Source organism: Hemiscyllium ocellatum, chromosome 46 (genome assembly GCF_020745735.1).
Source record: "Hemiscyllium ocellatum isolate sHemOce1 chromosome 46, sHemOce1.pat.X.cur, whole genome shotgun sequence".
In the NCBI taxonomy this organism is placed as follows: Eukaryota; Metazoa; Chordata; class Chondrichthyes; order Orectolobiformes; family Hemiscylliidae; genus Hemiscyllium; species Hemiscyllium ocellatum.
The window spans coordinates 5,161,549-5,180,581 of record NC_083446.1 but is presented as its reverse complement, the minus strand read 5'-3'; the positions used below and the strand labels follow the sequence as shown (position 1 = coordinate 5,180,581).

The window sequence follows — 19,033 nt, the reverse complement described above, 5'->3', positions numbered from 1 at the left end:
CAGTTCAGGCCAACATTCATCCCTCAAACAACAGGACTAAAATAAAAGCAAAATAGTATAAAAGCTAGAAATCTGAAACACAGCAGAAAATGCTGGAAATACACAGCATTCAGGACAGTGAGAGAGATAAAGCAGAATTAAAATTTCAGGTCAATGACTTCTGATCAGAACGTATGAAAGGAATAGATTATCTGATTGTTTATCACATCCTTATTTGTGGGAACTGACTGGTACAGATCATTTCCTGTAACGACAATATTGGCCACACCTTCAAAATACTTCAATGACCATGGCGTTGAGGTGCGAAAGGCGTTACAGAAATGCAACTGCTTCTTCCTTTGAAGCCGTTGGTGAGTGTTGAAAGGAAGTGTCGAAAGAGAGGTCCTCTACAGTTGCAGACGACAGATCCTATAATCATTCACTGACTGCACTGATTTTAGCAAAGCCTTCGACAAGGTTAGAAATGTTAGATCACGTGGAATCCAGGGGCAGTTTGAGAATTGGTTACAAAATTGGCTTGACGCTAGGTGACAGAAGGTGATGGTAGACGGTTGCTTTCCATACTGGAGCCCTGTGACCAGCACCGTGCCACAGGGATCAGTGCTGGGTCCACTGTGTTTTCTCTCATTTCCACAGACGGTTTGGATGACAAGATAGGAGGCGTGGTTAGTAAGTTTGCGGATGACACCAAGATTGGTGGCATGATGGACAGTGAAGAAGGTCATCTCAGAGTACAACGGGATCTTGACCAACTGGGCCAGTGGGCTGAAGAATGGCAGACAGAATATAATGCAGAAAAATGCCAAGGTGTGGCAGTTTCGTGCAACAAACTAGGAAGGACTTACACAGTTAATTACAGTGTTGTTGAACAGAGAGACCTAAGGGTTCAGGTATATAGCTCCTTGAAAGTGGTGTCACGGGTAGACGGAGCAGTGAAGACTGCATTTGGTACGCTCACCTTCATTGGTCAGGGCACTGAGTACAGGAGTTGGGCTGTTATGTTGTGGCTGTACATTAGTAAGACCACATTTGGAGCACTGCGTACAATTTTGGTCACCCTCCTATAGGAAGGATGTTATTAAAAGGTGCAAAGAAGATATACAAGGATGTTGCTGATCCCACTAAACACTCCCAGGACAGGGACAGCACAAGGCGGATACAGAGTAAAGCTCCCTCTACACTGATCCCAAAAAACACTCCCAGGACAGGGACAGCACAGGGCGGATACAGAGTAAAGCTCCCTCTGCACTGATCCCAGTAAGTACACCCAGGACAGGGACAGCACAGGGCAGATACAGTAAAGCTTCCTCTACACTGATCCCAAAAAACACTCCCAGGACAGGGACAGCACAGGGTGGATACAGAGTAAAGCTTACTCGACACTGCAACTGTGAGAAGCTGATTAACATGGAAGTCTTCAGCAAGTGACATACTTCATAAGGATAAGTCAGCGTGAGGTCAGGTCACCGTGAGGGCAGGTCACTGTGAGGACAGGTCACTGTGAGGTTAGGTCACCATGAGGTTAGGTCATCGTGAGGTCAGGTCACCGTGAGGACAGGTCACCGTGATGACAGGTCACCCGGAGGACAGGTCATCGTGATGACAGATCAGCGTGATGTCAGGTCACCGTGAGGTCAGGTCACCATGATGACAGGTCATCGTGAAGTCAGGTCACCCTGAGGACAGGTCACCGTGATGACAGCCACCGTGAAGACAGATCAGCGTGATGTCAGGTCACCGTGAGGTCAGGTCACCGTGCGGACAGGTCACCGTGATGTCAGGTCACTATGAGAACAGGCCACCGTGATGACAGGTCACCCTGAGAACATCAATGAGGCACTCAAACTCTGAAGGTGGTGCAATGTTTTATGGTTAATTATTTGTGGTACCCCTTCAGGGTGCTGTGTTATTTGAGCACCTTGTGTTGGGTGTAATCCTTTCCTTTTAGGGTGAGGAAGCTGTGATCAGATGTAGATTCCTTGGTAGTATTCAGCAGGCCCAGTCATTTGTAGCAGTGGTCCTGAGTTGGAGCTCTGACACCCTCACATTTTAACAGTCACTCAGCAAGCCAGTTTCCCTGAATTCCACCATATCCTACCATTTGACACATGGAGAGAGAGAGAGAGAGAGTATGGTACAGATATGGTCTCCTTTGCATTGTATAATTCCACAAGTCAGCTTGACATTTGGACACTCTTGGAATCTGCCTTGAAGAACCAGTGCCTGGTGAATGATTTCTGTTCCATGCCAACCACTGACAGTGAAGATTGGCAAGATGGCAACAGATGCTTATTTATCTCCTTGCAGCTCAGGGATCTGATTCCAACTGGTTACAATACTCGAGGAGAAAGTCAGGACTGCAGATGCTGGAGATCACAGTCAAGCATGTGGTGCTGAAAGAGCACACAGGTCAGGCAGCATCCAAGGAGCGGGAGAATCAATGTTTCGGCCATAAGTCCTTCATCAGGAACGAGGCATGTGGGTCAGGGGGCTGAGAGATAAATGGGAGGGCATGGGGCTGCGGAATAACTGGGAATGTGACAGGTAGATGGAGGTGGGGGTGAAAGTGAGAGGTCAGAGAGGAGGGTGGAGCAGATAGATGGGAAGGTAACAATACTCTATCCGGCCTCAGTGCCTCTTAAGGGAAGGAGAGGGGGAGAATTGAACAGAAATCCTGCTCCTGATCATTGTTCAGTGATCCCAAGGGTTAGAGAGAGAGGGGGAATCAGATAGGGTCCCTGCTCCTGATCACTGCCCAGTGATCCCAAGGGTTAGAGAGAGAGGGGTAATCAGACTGGGTCCCTGCTCCTGATCCCTGTCCAGTGATCCCCAGCGTTAGAGAGAGAGGGGGAATCAGACAGGGTCCCTGCTCCTGATCACTGTCCAGTGGTCCCCAGGGTTAGAGAGAGAGGGGGAATCAGACAGGGTCCCTGCTCCTGATCACTGCCCAGTGATCCCCAGGGTTAGAGAGAGAGGGGGAATCAGACAGGGTCCCTGCTCCTGATCACAGTCCAGTGATCCCCAGGGTTAGAGAGAGAGGGGGAATCAGACAGGGTCCCTGCTCCTGATCACTGTCCAGTGGTCCCCAGGGTTAGAGAGAGAGGGGGAATCAGACAGGGTCCCTGCTCCTGATCACTGCCCAGTGATCCCCAGGGTTAGAGAGAGAGGGGGAATCAGACAGGGTCCCTGCTCCTGATCACAGTCCAGTGATCCCCAGGGTTAGAGAGAGAGAGGGGGAATCAGACAGGGTCCCTGCTCCTGACCACTGTTTAGTGATCCCCAAGATCTGAGAGAAGGGGGTAATCGGACAGGGTCCCTGCTCCTCAGGGTGAGAGAGAGAGATGGGGAATCTATTGCTTTGCTGTTGTCACATGGTTGAAGATCAACCTTGATGATCATAAACACTGCCAACACGTTGCCTAGCATCACATGGGGACTCAATCGAGGGCAGATACCTGCTGTAGAAGTTACTCAGAGACAGCAGCCTCTTTGTTGGGACACAGGTAGCAATTTAATCTGCCTGGAGAGGAAAAGGTCACTGAAGTGTGGCTGTACTGCACGTAATCTTCAAGCAGGTTATAAACAGCCCTGTTATCAGCACCAACGCTGAATTCACTCACTGCCTGGAATTGGCACTGGGTTAGAGATCAATTCTTGCACAGATTGCATGGGCGGGTAGACTGCCTCCTCTTCCTCCCTGTTCCCAGGGCAGCTCAGAGACTGCCATGGCAGTCCTTTCAGATGTGAGGCTGGGAATTGGGGCTTGGAGTGCCACTCGGGAATGCCTCAGCCATTTATCCCTCATCTAGCATCATGTTCACAGAAACGATCTGAGTCAGTCTCGCCTTGCTGCTTGTGGGAATTTGCATGAATACAAATGGTCAATTCCTACATCACGCTGGCGAGCACGCTCAGGAGTGAGGCTGCGGACGGTTCAGAGTCAGCTTCTAGGTCATCAGTGCTTTGCTCATCCTTAAACTGGGGAAAAGGACAGTATTTCCTGCTGCCCCACTCTAATATACCAAACGCAACCTGATATCATTTGCTAGAATGGTTCCTGGACTTCAGGGATTAATTATGAGGAAAGATTATACAAATTAGGCCTGTTTTCTCTCAAATTTATATGTTAAGGAGTGATCTGGTCAAAGTCTTTGAGGTATTAACAGGAAAAGACAGAGTACATGAAGATAAACTGTTTCCATCGGTTGGGATTTGGAACTAGGGGCATAGTCTGAGAATTCGGGCCAGATCATTCAGGAGAGATGACAGGAAGCACTTCCAAGCACAAAGGCGATAGAAGTTTGGTACTCTTCCACAAATGGCAGTGAATGCTGGATCAGTTGTTAATTTTAAATCTGAAAGCTACAATTGTTTTTATTAAGCAAAGACATGAAAGCATGTGGGCCAAGGCAGGTATATTTTTAACTCATTTGCAGGAATCGTGGGCGTCACTGGCTGGGCCTAGTCCCTAGTTGTCCCTTGAGCAGATGGGTGGTGGGGGGGGAGAGCTGCCTTCTTGAACTGTAGTCCACAGGCTGTGGGGTGACCCACAGTGCCATTGGGGAGGGAATAACAGGATTTTGACTCAGTGACAGGGAAGGAACAGCAATATACTTCCAAGTCAGGATGGTGAGGGGCTTGGAGAGGGTTTGAAGGTGGTGGCATTCCCATATATCTGCTGCATTTGTCCTTCTAGATGGAAGTGATAACCCCCAGGATGTTGACAGTGGGGAATTCAGTGATGGTAAAACCATTGAATGCCGAGGAGTGATGGTCAGTTGTGCAGTGCAAATGTTAGTTGCCACTTGTCGGCCCAAGCCTGGATATTATCCAGATCTTGTTTGATTTGAACATGAAGTACTTCAGCATCTGGAGTTGTGAATGGCGCGGAACACTGTGCAATCATTGGAGAACATCCCCACCTCTGACCTTATGATGGAGGGAAGGTCATTGATGAAGTAGCTGAAGATGGACACTTTTCCTGAGAAACTCCTGCAGAGATGTCCTGGAGCTGAGATGACTGACCTCCAGCAATTACAGTCGTAGAGTTGGGCCACAAATCAGCCATGAGTGCATTGAATGATGCAACAGACTTGAGGGGCTGAATGGCCTCCACCCGTTCCTGTGACATCCAGATGCACAGAAAGGGAAGTGGAAGACGGAAAGGAGTCCGCTAAATTCCAGTGGGAATAAAGCCTGGTTTTCAGACTTTCTCTACAGCAGAGAGTATACAGACTGACGTCCATCAGGCACTGGATATTGGATCTGCCAGCCTCACACCCATTCCCCTTTGTATCGGGCAGGGGAGCATTGCAGAAGGAGCAAGGAGAGGATTGCACCCTGATGAAATTTATTTCGGTGGGTAAAACACAGGCGTGGAGACTCGATGTCTGAGCAGGACAAGGTGAGTCCGCGGGTGTCAGTAAAATAAGAAACGTTGGCACTGGTACCTCATGCCACTTGGTTCGCTGGTATGCGGAGGTCCAGGGTGGGTGGGGCGGGGGTGGCGATGAAACACAGGGTCTTGGGGGAGGTGAAGGTGAGGGGTGAGCATCTAGTGGCTTGACCTGAAATCGATGAGGGGTCCCCTCCTTGAATCCTCACTCTCCCACTCGGTGCAGGTCAAAAGCAGATCTCAGTGGGGAACGGGAACATGAGGTATGTGATCCCGGTGCCCCATGAGCACTCTACACTGGTTCTTGGGTGGAGGGTGTCCTGAACCCTGAGAAAACAATACACCTTACAAAGCTGCGAGGAGGCCGGGCTGGTCCGACTGGGGTCTGCAACAAGAGGCTTCCCCTCCTTTCATCGTTACCCACCCCCCCAAACCGCCAGGAGTGAATGCACACAAAACAGCAGACTGGGCTCTCTCGTCTTTTCAGGAGTCAGCCCTACGGGGAAAGGGGGGGGTGGATGGGCAGTGCCAACGCCTACTTCCCGAGTCGCGAGGGCGGGCAGGGTGGGGGTTTCGGCCTCTCACTCATCGCTGCCCCCTCCCCGTGTCTTCAGCCTGTATTTCTCCATGAAGACAGCGTGTTTCTGCCGCAGGATTTCCTGCTGCTTCTTGAAGCCGTTCAGCCTGTGAAGAGAGAGAGGTGGTGAACGGGGCAGGTGGCTGTCTGTGTACATGTGTGCGTGTCTGTGTACGTGTGTGTGTACGTGTGTGTATGTGCTTGTGTGTGAGTTTGTGTCTGTGTGGTGTGAGAGTGTGTGGTGTGAGAGTGTGTTTGTGTGGGTATTTGTGTGTATCTTTGTGTGTCTGTGTGTGCGTATGTGAGAGAGAGTGTGTGTCTGTGTGTGTGTGCGTATGTGAGAGTGTGTGTGTGTCTGTATTTGTGTGTGTGTGAGAGAGTGTGTGTCTGTGTGTGCGTGCGTCTGTGAGAGAGTGTGTGTGTGTCTGTATTTGTGTGTGTGTGAGAGAGTGTGTGTCTGTGAGCGAGTGGGTGAGTGTGTGTGTATGTGTGTGAGAGTGTGTCTGTGCGAGTCTGTGTGTGTATTTGTGTGTCTGTGTATTTGTGTGTGTGAGAGAGTGTGTGCATGTGTATTTGTGTGTGTGTGTGAGAGAGTGAGTATCTGTGAGCGAGTGGGTGTGTATTTGTGTGTCTGTGTGTGAGAGTGTGTGTCTGTGTATTTGTGTGTGTGAGAGAGTGTGTGCGTGTGTATTTGTGTGTGTGTGAGAGAGTGTGTGTCTGTGTGTGTGTGTGTGTGTGGGGTGCTGGTATTGGGAGGGTCCATGAATTAAACCCAGGCTGGCAGATGGGAGGTGCCAACTTATGGCTGTGACTCCCTGTCACACAAGTGAGCCATTGCCCTGGGGACTCCATCCACAATCCCTGTCCAGGGCTTGTCCACACAATAGGGAAGAGTTTTGGAGAGGTGGGGGGGGGAGGATAGAGGTGAGTTTGAGTTAATCCCCCCCCCAGGGTTCTGGCTGCCTGTGGCACACCCAGCTGCCCCCACACACTCTGGTTGCTGCTACATCTTGGCCAGCCTGACTCCGCCAGCTCCATTTTCCCCATTCCCCGCCATCTTTAAAATCGAGAAAAGCCCAAAGACAAAAACGTTTCGTTTTAATAAAACAGAAACATTCTGGTGAGGAGTGGGCAGGGGTGTCGGCCTCTTCCTAAAAAGGGATAGCACAGAGGCAGAGGGGACGAATGGCCTCCTCCAGATTGCCCTGCTCCGTTACGGCATTTGAGGGTTGGGATGGGCCCACTGTCTGTCTCTCGGGACATTGGGAGTGGGCGGGACAGCAGGACTGAACCTCAAGTTCAGCCAGGATCGGGTTGAACAGCATGGCCAGGACTGACGGGCCGAATGGTCGACTGTTCCTATCTCTTGTGTACTGTGGAAGTTCCAAAGCAATGCTGGAGGGGATCACATGTCTGGACGTTATTCGGTCTGGAGGCCTTTCGGAGAGGGGGCTCACTTTGTGGGAAGTGGGGATGGGGGTGGAATAAGATTATTGGATTTTTGCAATGGGACAGAAAGAGAATTAGTGAGCAGCGCCCCACCGTTATTCCCTCGGTCTTTCTTTGAAAACCCACGGGAAGTCATCTTCAGCACTCGGGGGGAATACTTTGCCACCTACTCCAACACCAGAAGCAAAGGGAACTCGGGCACGAGCAACAGTTTCAGGAAGACAGCCCAGTCTCTGCATCTTCTGTGTGTGTGTGTGTGTGTGTGTGTGTGTGCGCGCGCGCGCGCTGAATAGATACAGAATCAGATCATCCAGGGCTTATGCATTTTCTCCTGACTGTATCTGTTACTTGGCTAAAGTACTTTAAAGTTAACGTGCCACAGAACTTTGTTTCTCCTGAGATGTGCGTTTCAGTTCCTTGTTTAGAAGGACAGATATATATTTGCATAATCCACATTTGTGTCAATGATTCCTGCGTCTTTGTGTAAGTTTGGTGTTGTTAATAAACATTTGGTCTGTTTGTTGGTGAGTAATGATTCCTAGCTGACTGGTTCCCAACACGAAAACCCAGACTAGAGTCTGAGTCGGAGATCATCGGGCCTGGGGAAACGTGAGGAGGAATTGAACTAGACAGGAATGCACTGGCCCACGTTGTTGGAACAGTCAAAGAGAACCAAAAAGCTGGAATACGCCAGGGGTAAACAATTTAGTGAAACAAACCGTAATGGGCAACATCATCTTCCCCCATTGCACAGATCTCCCATCCCACCCTGATTTGGAAATATGTCACCGTTCCTTCAGTGTCGCTGGGTCAATATCCTGCAGCTTGTTCCCAAACAGCATTACCTGGGTGACCCAGTACCACGTGGGCTGCAGCAGCACCATCCCAAAGGCAATTAGGGATGGGCAATAAATGCTGGGCACAGCCTGTGGTGCCCACATCCCCCAACACATTCTGAGGAACTGGAGGCTTGTGCAGAGGTACTAAAGGGAAAGGACGGTCATGACTGCACACGAGCAGCCGGTGAGACAGCACAATGAGACAGAGCAGCTCCCTAACTCACTGATGGACTGAGGGCTGGGGTCTCACACAGTAGGATGTTCTTTAACAAGTTATGGGGGAGGGGTGTAGGTGGGGATCAGAACTGGGACAAGACATGGTAGCAGCAATCCATCCCACAGACAGGGAGGGGGTGTAGGGGCTGGAGGGGGTGACAGAGATAGGGAGGGGGTGTAGGGGCTGGAGGGGGTGAAAGAGATAGGGAGGGGGTGTAGGGGCTGGAGGGGGTGACAGAGATAGGGAGGAGGTGTAGGGGCTGAAGGGGTGACAGAGATAGGGAGGGGGTGTAGGGGCTGGAGGGGGTTACAGAGATAGGGAGGGGGTGTAGGGGCTGGAGGGGGTGACAGAGATAGGGAGGGGGTGTAGGGGCTGGAGGGGGTTACAGAGATAGGGAGGAGGTGTAGGGGCTGAAGGGGTGACAGAGATAGGGAGGGGGTGTAGGGGCCGGAGGGGGTGACAGAGATAGGGAGGGGGTGTAGGGGCTGGAGGGGGTTACAGAGATAGGGAGGAGGTGTAGGGGCTGGAGGGGGTGACAGAGATAGGGAGGGGGTGTAGGGGCTGGAGGGGGTGACAGAGATAGGGAGGGGGTGTAGGGGCTGGAGGGGGTGACAGAGATAGGGAGGGGGTGTAGGGGCTGGAGGGGGTTACAGAGATAGGGAGGGGGTGTAGGGGCGGGAGGGGGTGACAGAGATAGGGAGGGGGTGTAGGGGTTACAGAGATAGGGAGGGATGTAGCGGCTGGAGGGGGTTACAGAGATAGGGAGGGGTTTGGGGCTGGAGAGACAGACACAGCAGAGCGTTCTCGTCAGCAGAGACGATGTGCTCCGAACTTGCCATTCGGTGGGGGTAGGGAGGGAGAGGAGTTGGGAGCGGACAGAGCTCACTGCTGTGTGAAAGCATCTCGCCTGCTTTTGGGTATCACATTCCCCATTCAGCAGGGATGAATAGAAAACATGAATGCTTCCGCCAAGGCGTAACCTGCAACAACAGAGCTGCAGAGCCCGGGTGTACACTGAGAGAAAGCTGTCTCATCTCAGTGTACACACAATCTCCTCTGAGACGTCAATCGAGGTGGGAGGGAGTCTGAGCAGCTTCGCTCCCCGCTGGGACTGAGTGTGTGTGCACTCCCACACGTAGATGAGTGGCTAGCTCTCGCTTCCTGCCTCTGCCTTCTCTCCCCTGAGCGAACGTGACCTCCGACAGTTCCTGCCTCACGAGCAGCGCTCTCGTGTCTTTTCAAAATGCTGATCTCCCTCCAACAACCACCACAAGCTCGGGCACTGCCTGTCAAAATTGATGGGCATCTGGTCCTTGGCCTTTTGGGTGTGCCAGTGCAGTTCCATATTGACGCTTCGGGATCAGAGATCCGGCCCCGTCTCTCTGCACCGGATCGGAGCTGTGATGTAGAAGGACATTCAGGTCCAAGGGGGCAATTCTCAAGGTGCTGCAGGAGCAGAGGGACTTGGGTGCACTGAAGGTGCCGGGACAGGATGTGTGAGCATCCCAGGGTGTGTTTAATCAGGGCACTCAGCACATGAGGAAAGGGGTTGGTGCTGAACTTGTTTCAGCTGCAGGAGGGCATCCAGTTCTGGAAAGTGCACTATTGGAAAGATGTGAAGGTGTTCAGAGAAAGGATTCACAGCAACACTTCCAGGGCTGAGGCATTTCAGGCATAACTGGACGGATTGGAGAGGCTGGGACTGCTTTGTGTGTAGAAGAGGGATCTCAGGGGACAGGGGAGAAAGCAGGAACAGGGTACTGAGGTGCATGGTCGGCCATGTGGATGGTGGACCAGCCCCGTGGCTCAACATTTCAACTCCCCCCTCCCACTCTGCCAAGGACATGGAGGTCCTGGGCCTCCTTCACTGCCGCTCCCTCACCACCAGACGCCTGGAGGAAGAATGCCTCATCTTCTGCCTCGGAACACTTCAACCCCAGGGAATCAATGTGGACTTCAACAGTTTCCTCATTTCCCCTTCCCCTACCTCACCCTAGTTCCAAACTTCCAGCTCAGCACTGTCCCCATGACTTGTCCGGACTTGTCCTACCTGCCTATCTCCTTTTCCACCTATCCACTCCACCCTCTCCTCCCTGACCTATCACCTTCATCCCCTCCCCCACTCACCTATTGTACTCTATGCTACTTTCTCCCCACCCCCACCCTCCTCTCACTTATCTCGGCACCCCTCAGGCTCACTGCCTTTATTCCTGATGAAGGGATTTTGCCTGAAACATCGATTTCACTGCTCCCTGGAAGCTGCCTGACCTGCTGTGCTCTTCCAGCACCACTCTGATCTAAACTCTGGTTTCCAGCATCTGCAGTCCTTGTTTTTACCTTAAAGGCCCAAATGGTCCACTCCTGTTTCTATACTTCTCTAGCTTGGAAGAGAAGGTTGAGGGGAGGATTTTTGGAGTGTTCCAGCTGGACAGGAGAGACAGGATGAAGAACGAGAGGTCACCAGGTTAAAGTGATGGAGAGAATAACCAGAGGGGAGATATTCTCACACTGTGAGGGGCTCGAGTCTGCACAGGCTGCCTGAGGCTGAGGTGGAGACAGCTTCCAGCAAGGCTGTCAAGAGGAAACTGGACAAATAGACAGACAGTAATAATGTGCAGGGGCATAGAGAGGTGGGGAGGGTCGCACTAGGCGAATTGCTCACGTGGCGAGCCAGCACAGACACAATGGGCCGAGTAGACTCCTCTGTCCTGTTACCACCCTGTGATTCTGTAACTGTCCTGTCCACAGCAACATGCCATTGCAGGAGGTGAAGCAATTTGCTAGAATGATGTTGGGAGAAGGAGTGGTCAGAGCTGTTTGCTTTCCTCCTGGTGGCTCTGACGGAGGGAGTGGTCCTGAGGATGACGGACTAAACCACAGATCATGCCCCACGCTGCCCCCTGTGGGACACCTGATTTCCAACCCCTCTCTGAACAGTGGCCTTCATCATCACCAGACTCCTGGGGTGGGGCGCTGGTGTTGCCTAGGCTAACACCTGAGCTGAGAGACTGAACTCCTCCGGCTGTCCTGCCACTCAGTCTGTCCCCTCTGTCCCCTCTGCTTGTTGGGGAAGTCCAACCGGCCCCCAACCAAAGGGAAACAGCTACCATTAGATGTGATTCCACCGCAGGACAGAGTCCGACAACTACACTCACAACCAATGCAAGGTCATCAGGTGAACTCACAATGAGACGCTGGTACGTTAGATTAGATTAGATTAGATTACTTACAGTGTGGAAACAGGCCCTTCGGCCCAACAAGTCCACACCGACCCGCAGCCCTACATTTACCCCTTACCTAACACTACGGGCAATTTAGCATGGCCAATTCACCTGACCCGCACATCTTTGGACTGTGGGAGGAAAGATGTGCGGTTTAGGTGGAAGCGATGTACATTTACACCAACCATCTGGAACATGCTTGACCCTAGCACCTCTCTCAAATCCCCCTGGCCCTTAGCTCGTCCTTCCTTTCTCCTTGACAACACCATGGTCAGAAAGCACCATACCTTCCCACTGTCTCGAATATTGGGATTGTTCGGATTTTGCCCCTTACGAATGCAAGACAAAAACCTCTGGTAAACTGTCTGCCTTTTCAGCAGCCCTGTGTACAACCAAGTGGCTGTGGCTCTACTCTTTGCAACTCAATGCCGTCCTCTGCTGAGTGACGGGGGCGAGGTGGGCAGACCTCCCCAGCGGTGGCTCTGAACTGGAGGCTGCCGGACGGGTTATCAGTCCCTGGAACACGGGCTGACCTGATTCCAAAACTACCAATGCCTGGGAGAAAGCTGTTTCAATGTAAATAAATCAGCCCGACTGCCTGTCCAAACTGAACTTTAACCCCTCTGTCCGAGCCACCTTATCTAAAGGAAGCAGCCATGGTATGTCTATTGTATCCCGGAGAGAGAGATGGGCAGGGCTGCTGTTGCACACTGGCAGAGATACAGTTCTATCAGCAGCTTCCTCACAGCTCGATGGACTGGATATTGTATGAGGGACAATGTTGAGCTTTCAAGTGAAGATAACTTGGTGCAACGTGTTGGCATCACTTAGAGTAGTACAGCATGGAGACAGACCCTTCGGTCCAACCCGTCCGTGCCCACCAAGTTTCCCAAATGAACCTCGTTTCACTCGCCTGCGTTTGGCCCATCCCCCTCTAACTCCCATTCACATACCTGTGCAAATGCCTTTTCAGTGTTCAGTGTTGGAACTGTACCTGCATCCACCACTTCCTGTGACAGTTCATTCCACACACAAACCACCCTCTGCAGGTCACTTTTATATTGTTCCCCTCTGACCTTAAACCTGGTCCCTCTAGCTTTGGACTCCCCCTACCCTTGGCTGTTTACCTTATCTGTGCTGCTCATTATTGTCTCAATAACTCGATAAGGCTACCCTCTGTATGCCATCTTGTTGGGGTACATGAATAGGAAGGGATATGGACTGACAAACTCGATAAGGTTACCCTCTGTATGCCATCTTGTTGGGGTACATGATTAGGAAGGGATATGGACTGACAAACTCGATAAGGTAACCCTCTGCATGCCATCTTGTTGGGGTACATGATTAGGAAGGGATATGGACTGACAAACTCGATAAGGTTACCCTCTGTATGCCATCTTGTTGGGGTACATGATTAGGAAGGGATATGGACTGACAAACTCGATAAGGTAACCCTCTGCATGCCATCTTGTTGGGTACATGATTAGGAAGGGATATGGACTGACAAACGGGAGTAGATTCATTTAGGATATCTGGTCAGTATGCACACTTGGACCGAAGGGTCTTTTACTGTGCTGTACATCTCTGTCCCTTAACTTCCTACTCTCCAGAGACAGAAGTCCCAGCCTATCCATTCTCTCCTTTTACCCTAAATCGTCCAGCCCTGCTAACATCCTTGTACACCGTATCTGCATCCTCTCCAACCACCGAAAGGAGATGGTCACTCACAATACAATTGGGGATTCAGGGGAAATGTCTGTCCATAGGGAATGGGGAGAACGTCACTCCCATCAGGTGAACAGGACACGTGTTTCTTTCTCACGTATGCATCAGGAAGCGGATTTGGCCCCTCGAGCTTGATTTGATTACTCCACATTTCCACTCCCCTCCCTCATCCTTATTTATCAAGAAGCTATCTACCTCGGCCTTAAAAATCTGCAAGGACTCTGCTTCCACCACCTTTTGAGGAAGAAACTTCCACGGGTCCTCTCTGTGGGAGAGAAATTCTCCTCATCTCTGTCTGAAGTGGGTGAGCCCTCATTTACAAACAGTGACCTCACCCCCTGCCTCTCCCCCACACCGGTTCGAAATTCTCCCGTGACAGGAAATGGCCTCCATGCGTCAAGTCCCTCAGGATCTTCCATGTTTCAATCAAGGCCTTTCCTCAATAAAACAACCCACCAATTCCAGCGGCAAATTACCGCAGATGCTGGAATCTTTACCGAAAACAAGAAAAATGTTGGAAATCACAGCAGGTCATGCAGCATCCGTGCCGAGACAGTGAGCAAGCTAACATTTCGAGTCGAGCTGACCCTGCTGTGATGACTCAGCTTGGATGCTGTCTGACCCGCTGTCATCTCCAGCATTTTTTGTTTTCCCCCCCCTCCAATTCCAGGTATCAGGCAAAAGTGAGGGCTGCAGATGCTGGAGAGCAGAGTCCAGATTAGAGTGGTGCTGGAAAAGCACAGCAGGGGGGTCAGGCGATTTTCCTGCTCCTCGGATGCTGCCTGCCCTGCTGTGCTTTTCTAGCACCATTCTAGTTCCAAGTATCAGTCTGGTAAAACTTAAGAGTCATGGAGATATACAGCACAGAAACAGACCCTTCGGTCCAACTCCTCCATGCCGGCCAGATATCTCAACCCAGTCTAGTCTCATTTGCCAGTGTGTGGCCCACATCCCTCCAAACCCTTCCTATTCATATACCCACCCAGATGTCTTTTAAGTGTTGTAACTGTACTAGCCTCCACCACTTCCTCTGGCAGATCATTCCATACACATACCACCCTCTATCTTGCCCCGCTCACCTTAAACCTATGCCCTCTAGTTCTGGACTCCCCCACCTCAGGGTTCTCTGAACAGTTTCCAATGTACTTACATCCTTTCTTCAATGAAGAGACCAACCCTGTACACAGTTGTCCAGATGTGGTCTTGTCAATGCCTTGTATAACTGAAGCATTACCTCCCTACTCTTGCTTTCAATTCCTCTCAGAATCAATGATTCCATTAGCTTTTCTAATTTACCTCCTTGCACGATTATTTAATTCTTTCGGAGCTGGTGAGTGTCCCTGCCTGGTCTCAGCACTCGCTGTCCGTGACCCTGGGGAAGAGCTGGCGAGCAGCCATTTTGAAGAGACGCCTGTGGTGGAGGGACGCACATGGATCTGCGAGGGAGGAAAGGGAGACGGAGGACAAACACACAAGGGAGAGACAAAAGGACCTGAACAGAAGATTGGCAAGGTGGTAAAGAGCAGGGCTCAGGTGGAGTCGAAAAACCAGCATGGAGCAGATAGGCCAAATTGTCTGTGGCTTTGATCCGATTGCATGTTCTTCCTGGAACTTGAGGACAGACCTTATCGGGGTTTATAAAATCATGAGGGGCATAGATAGGGTGGAAAGCCTTTTTTTTCTACAGGGTAGGGGAGTCCAGAACTAGAGGGCACAGGTTTAAGGTGAGAAGGGAAAGATTTCAAAGGGAGCTAAGGGGCAACTTTTTCACACAGAGGGTGGTGCGTGTATGGAATGAGCTGCCACAGGAAGTGGTGAAAGTTGGTACAATTGCAACATTTAAAAGGCATCTGGATGGGGACATGAATAGGAAGGGTTTAGAGGGATATGGGCCAAGTGCTGGCAAATGGGACTAGATTAATTTAACATATCTGGTCAGCATGGACGAGTTGGAGTGAAGAGTCTGTTCGCTATGACTCTAAAGTCTTACACTCAACCTCACTGCAGAGTCTCAGGCCAGAGGTGACCAGGAAACATTCTGCACTGAATTATCTAGGGTTGTCCCAAAGATTCAGAGAGGTAATTTTCACTCATTCAGTGGTGTGGCAGAGGGGGGATCAAAGATAGGCAATTGTTCCTGTCATTGAGCTCAGATTTTGAGGAGCTTTTTTCTCACAAGGGCATGGATGTTCCCTGGATGTCAACAAGGATTAGTAACCTTGGGATCATGCTGTGCCCACTGGTGACCCCTCAAACACTTGTGCTGGCATTCTTCCCTAGACTACCGGGCTTTCTTAACCTTGAAAAGGAACAAGTAGTATAGGCCAACAGGCGAGGTCAGACACACTGACTGGGGAGATCTGTCAAAGAGCAGGCATGTGCTCGATGAGGGAATGGTCTGCGATAGTTCCCAGAATGCATGCTCAATGTGTTCACTTTCTACAAACAAAAGCTGCAGGTTCATGTATGTCGCGCACACATCTTCAACAGTCTGAAGGAAAATTCAACAGAATAGTTCCTCGAGGACTGTCCCCCATCAAACACTCCCCAGGACAGGGACAGCATGGGGTTAGATACAGAGTAAAGCTCCCTCTACACTGTCCCCCATCAAATACTCTCCAGGACAGGGACAGCACAGGGTTAGATACAGAGCAAAGCTCCCTCTACACTGTCCCCCATCAAACAATCACCAGGGCAGGGGCAGCACGGGGTTAGATACAGAGTAAAGCTCTCTCTACACTGTCCCCCATCAAACACTCCCAGGACAGGGACAGCACGGGGTTAGATACAGGGTAGAGCTTTCTCTACACTGTCCCCCATCAAACACTCCCCAGGACAGGGACAGCACGGGGTTAGATACAGGGTAGAGCTTTCTCTACACTGTCCCCCATCAAACACTCCCCAGGACAGGGACAGCACGGGGTTAGATACAGAGTAAATCTTCCTCTACACTGTCCCCCATCAAACACTCCCCAGGACAGGGACAGCACAGGGTTAGATACAGAGTAAAGCTCCCTCTACACTGTCCCCCATCAAATACTCCCAGGGAGAGGGACAGAACGGGCTTAGATACAGAGTAAAGCTCCCTTGACACTGTCCCCCCATCACACACTCCCCAGGACAGGGACAGCACGGGGTTAGATACAGGGTAAAGCTCCCTCTACACTGTGGCCCCATCAAACACTCCCCAGGACAGGGACAGTATAGGGTTAGATACAGAGTAAAGCTCCCTCTACACTGTCCCCCCCCCCATCAAACACTCCCCAGGACAGGGACAGCACGGGGTTAGATACAGGGTAAAGCTCCCTCTACACTGTGGCCCCATCAAACACTCCCAGGACAGGGACAGCATGGGGTTAGATACAGAGTGAAGCTCTCTCTACACTGTCCCCATCAAACACTCGAAGGGGAGGGCTAGATGCAGGGTAAAGCTCTCTCTCCTCCTTTCAAACTGAAAGAGTAGGGGAGATAAAGCAGCTTGTATGCTGTCCCCATCACACACTCCCAGGTACAATAAGGAAAACGGAGAGTTCAAAGTCACCGTGAAATGATGTTGCATTCGCAGGTGAGAAGCTGAGTCATACAGCAAGTTTGGTTAAAGTTTCCATGAAGCGGAACAGGAGTGGGCCAGTCTCGACTGGCAAGCTGCAGCCGATGTTATCTCGACTGGTGAAGTTCACAGCAGCAGTGAGCTGTGGGGAAACAGGTGCCCTGATATGCAGGAGCAAGGTCTAGGCTTCAGTCACATCCGTGGGGTCAGCTGACCCCGGGTCTCTCACCCTTTCTGCAGCACAACCTGAAGGAAGCACACTGCATTTGGCTAGCACCTCTGGCATCCCAAAGCCTTGCAGTGATTTTTGAAATGCACTCGCTGTTGTGGGAAACTCAGTTGGCAATTTGTGCACAGGAAGTTGCCACAAACAGCACAGAGACTTTGAGCCACAGATTTTCTCTTCTGAAGTAACTGTCAAGGGATAAATGTGAAATTATTTCACTGGCATACCCTTCCAACCTTTTCTGTCCCACCTGCTCAGCCTTAGCATCAGAGACTGGGAATCTACAGCCCTCTTCACCCCCACAACTGCCTCCCACTCGATGACTGCTTGCCTGCAGGACCCTCAGCGTCTGGCTGAGGCTAAGCCGGATCACACCTTTGCTCCTGCCAATTCTGCCTAAAATTCTCAAATCGGTCCCCCCAACGACATCGCAACCTTTGCAGGGTGTCCCCTTGCTGAGTGTGTCCGCCTCCTGCCCTGACACTGCATCACCCTTGGGTAGCACTTACCCAGCGCCTGCCCAGCCCTCCTGTGAGCTGTCCAGTCACTTTCAATACTGTTGGAGGAAGTGAACAATCTGCTGCCTGTCATTGAGGAGCGAGGGAACAGCATGCTGGCCACAGAACATCTGGTAATGCAGTGTGTGTGTGTGTGTGTGTGTGTGTGTGTGTGTGTGTGTGTGTGTGTGTGTGAGAGAACCAATGACATAAAGATATCCCACACACACGTTCACACACAATCACACTCGCAGTCCCACACTCTCTCATACTCACTTACATAGACTCACTCACACACACTCCCGCTCACTCACATACACTTACTCACTCAGACACACACACACCCACTCACTCACATATACTCCCATACTCAGACACACACACTCAGACACACACACACTCCCACACTCAGACACACACACTCCCACACTCAGACACACACACTCCCACACTCAGACACACACTCCCACACTCAGACACACACACTCCCACTCACTCACATACACTCACTCACTCAGACACACACACTCCCACCCACTCACATACACTCACTCACTCAGACACACACACACCCACTCACTCACATACACTCACTCACTCAGACACACACACACCCACTCACTCACATACACTTACTCACTCAGACACACACACCCACTCACTCACATATACTCCCATACTTAGACACACACACTCAGACACACACACTCCCACACTCAGACACACACACACTCCCACACTCAGACACACACTCCCACACACTCCCACACTCAGATACACACACTCCCACACTCAGACACACACACTCTCACCCACTCACATACACTCACTCACTCAGACACGCACTCTCCCACACTCAGACACACACACTCCCACCCACTCACATACACTCACTCACTCAGACACACACACTCCCACACTCAGATACACACACTCCCACACTCAGACACACACACTCCCACTCACTCACATACACTCACTCACTCAGACACACACACTCCCACTGACTCACATACACCCCCACACTCAGACACACACTCCCACACTCAGATACACACTCCCACACTCAGACACACACTCCCACTCACTCACATACACTCACTCACTCAGACACACACACTCCCACTCACTCAGACACACACACTCCCACCCACTCACATACACTCACTCACTCAGACACACACTCCCACACTCAGACACACACACTCCCACCCACTCACATACACTCACTCACTCAGACACACACACTCCCACACTCAGACACACACACTCCCACTCACTCACATCCACTCACTCACTCAGACACACACCCACCCACTCACTCACATACACTTACT

General features: G+C 51.2%; 1 protein-coding gene across 1 annotated transcript in view; it reads right to left on the bottom strand.

Annotated features, from left to right (window-relative positions):
* Positions 1–5,333: 5,333 nt before the first annotated feature.
* dnajc4 (DnaJ (Hsp40) homolog, subfamily C, member 4) overlaps positions 5,334–19,033 on the bottom strand; it is a 107,595-nt gene continuing 93,895 nt past the window's right edge. The window contains exon 8 of the mRNA XM_060855509.1: positions 5,334–6,079. Within this exon, the coding sequence (XP_060711492.1) occupies positions 5,977–6,079 (103 nt within the window). The 3' untranslated portion in view covers positions 5,334–5,976. The remainder of the gene's footprint in view (positions 6,080–19,033) is intronic.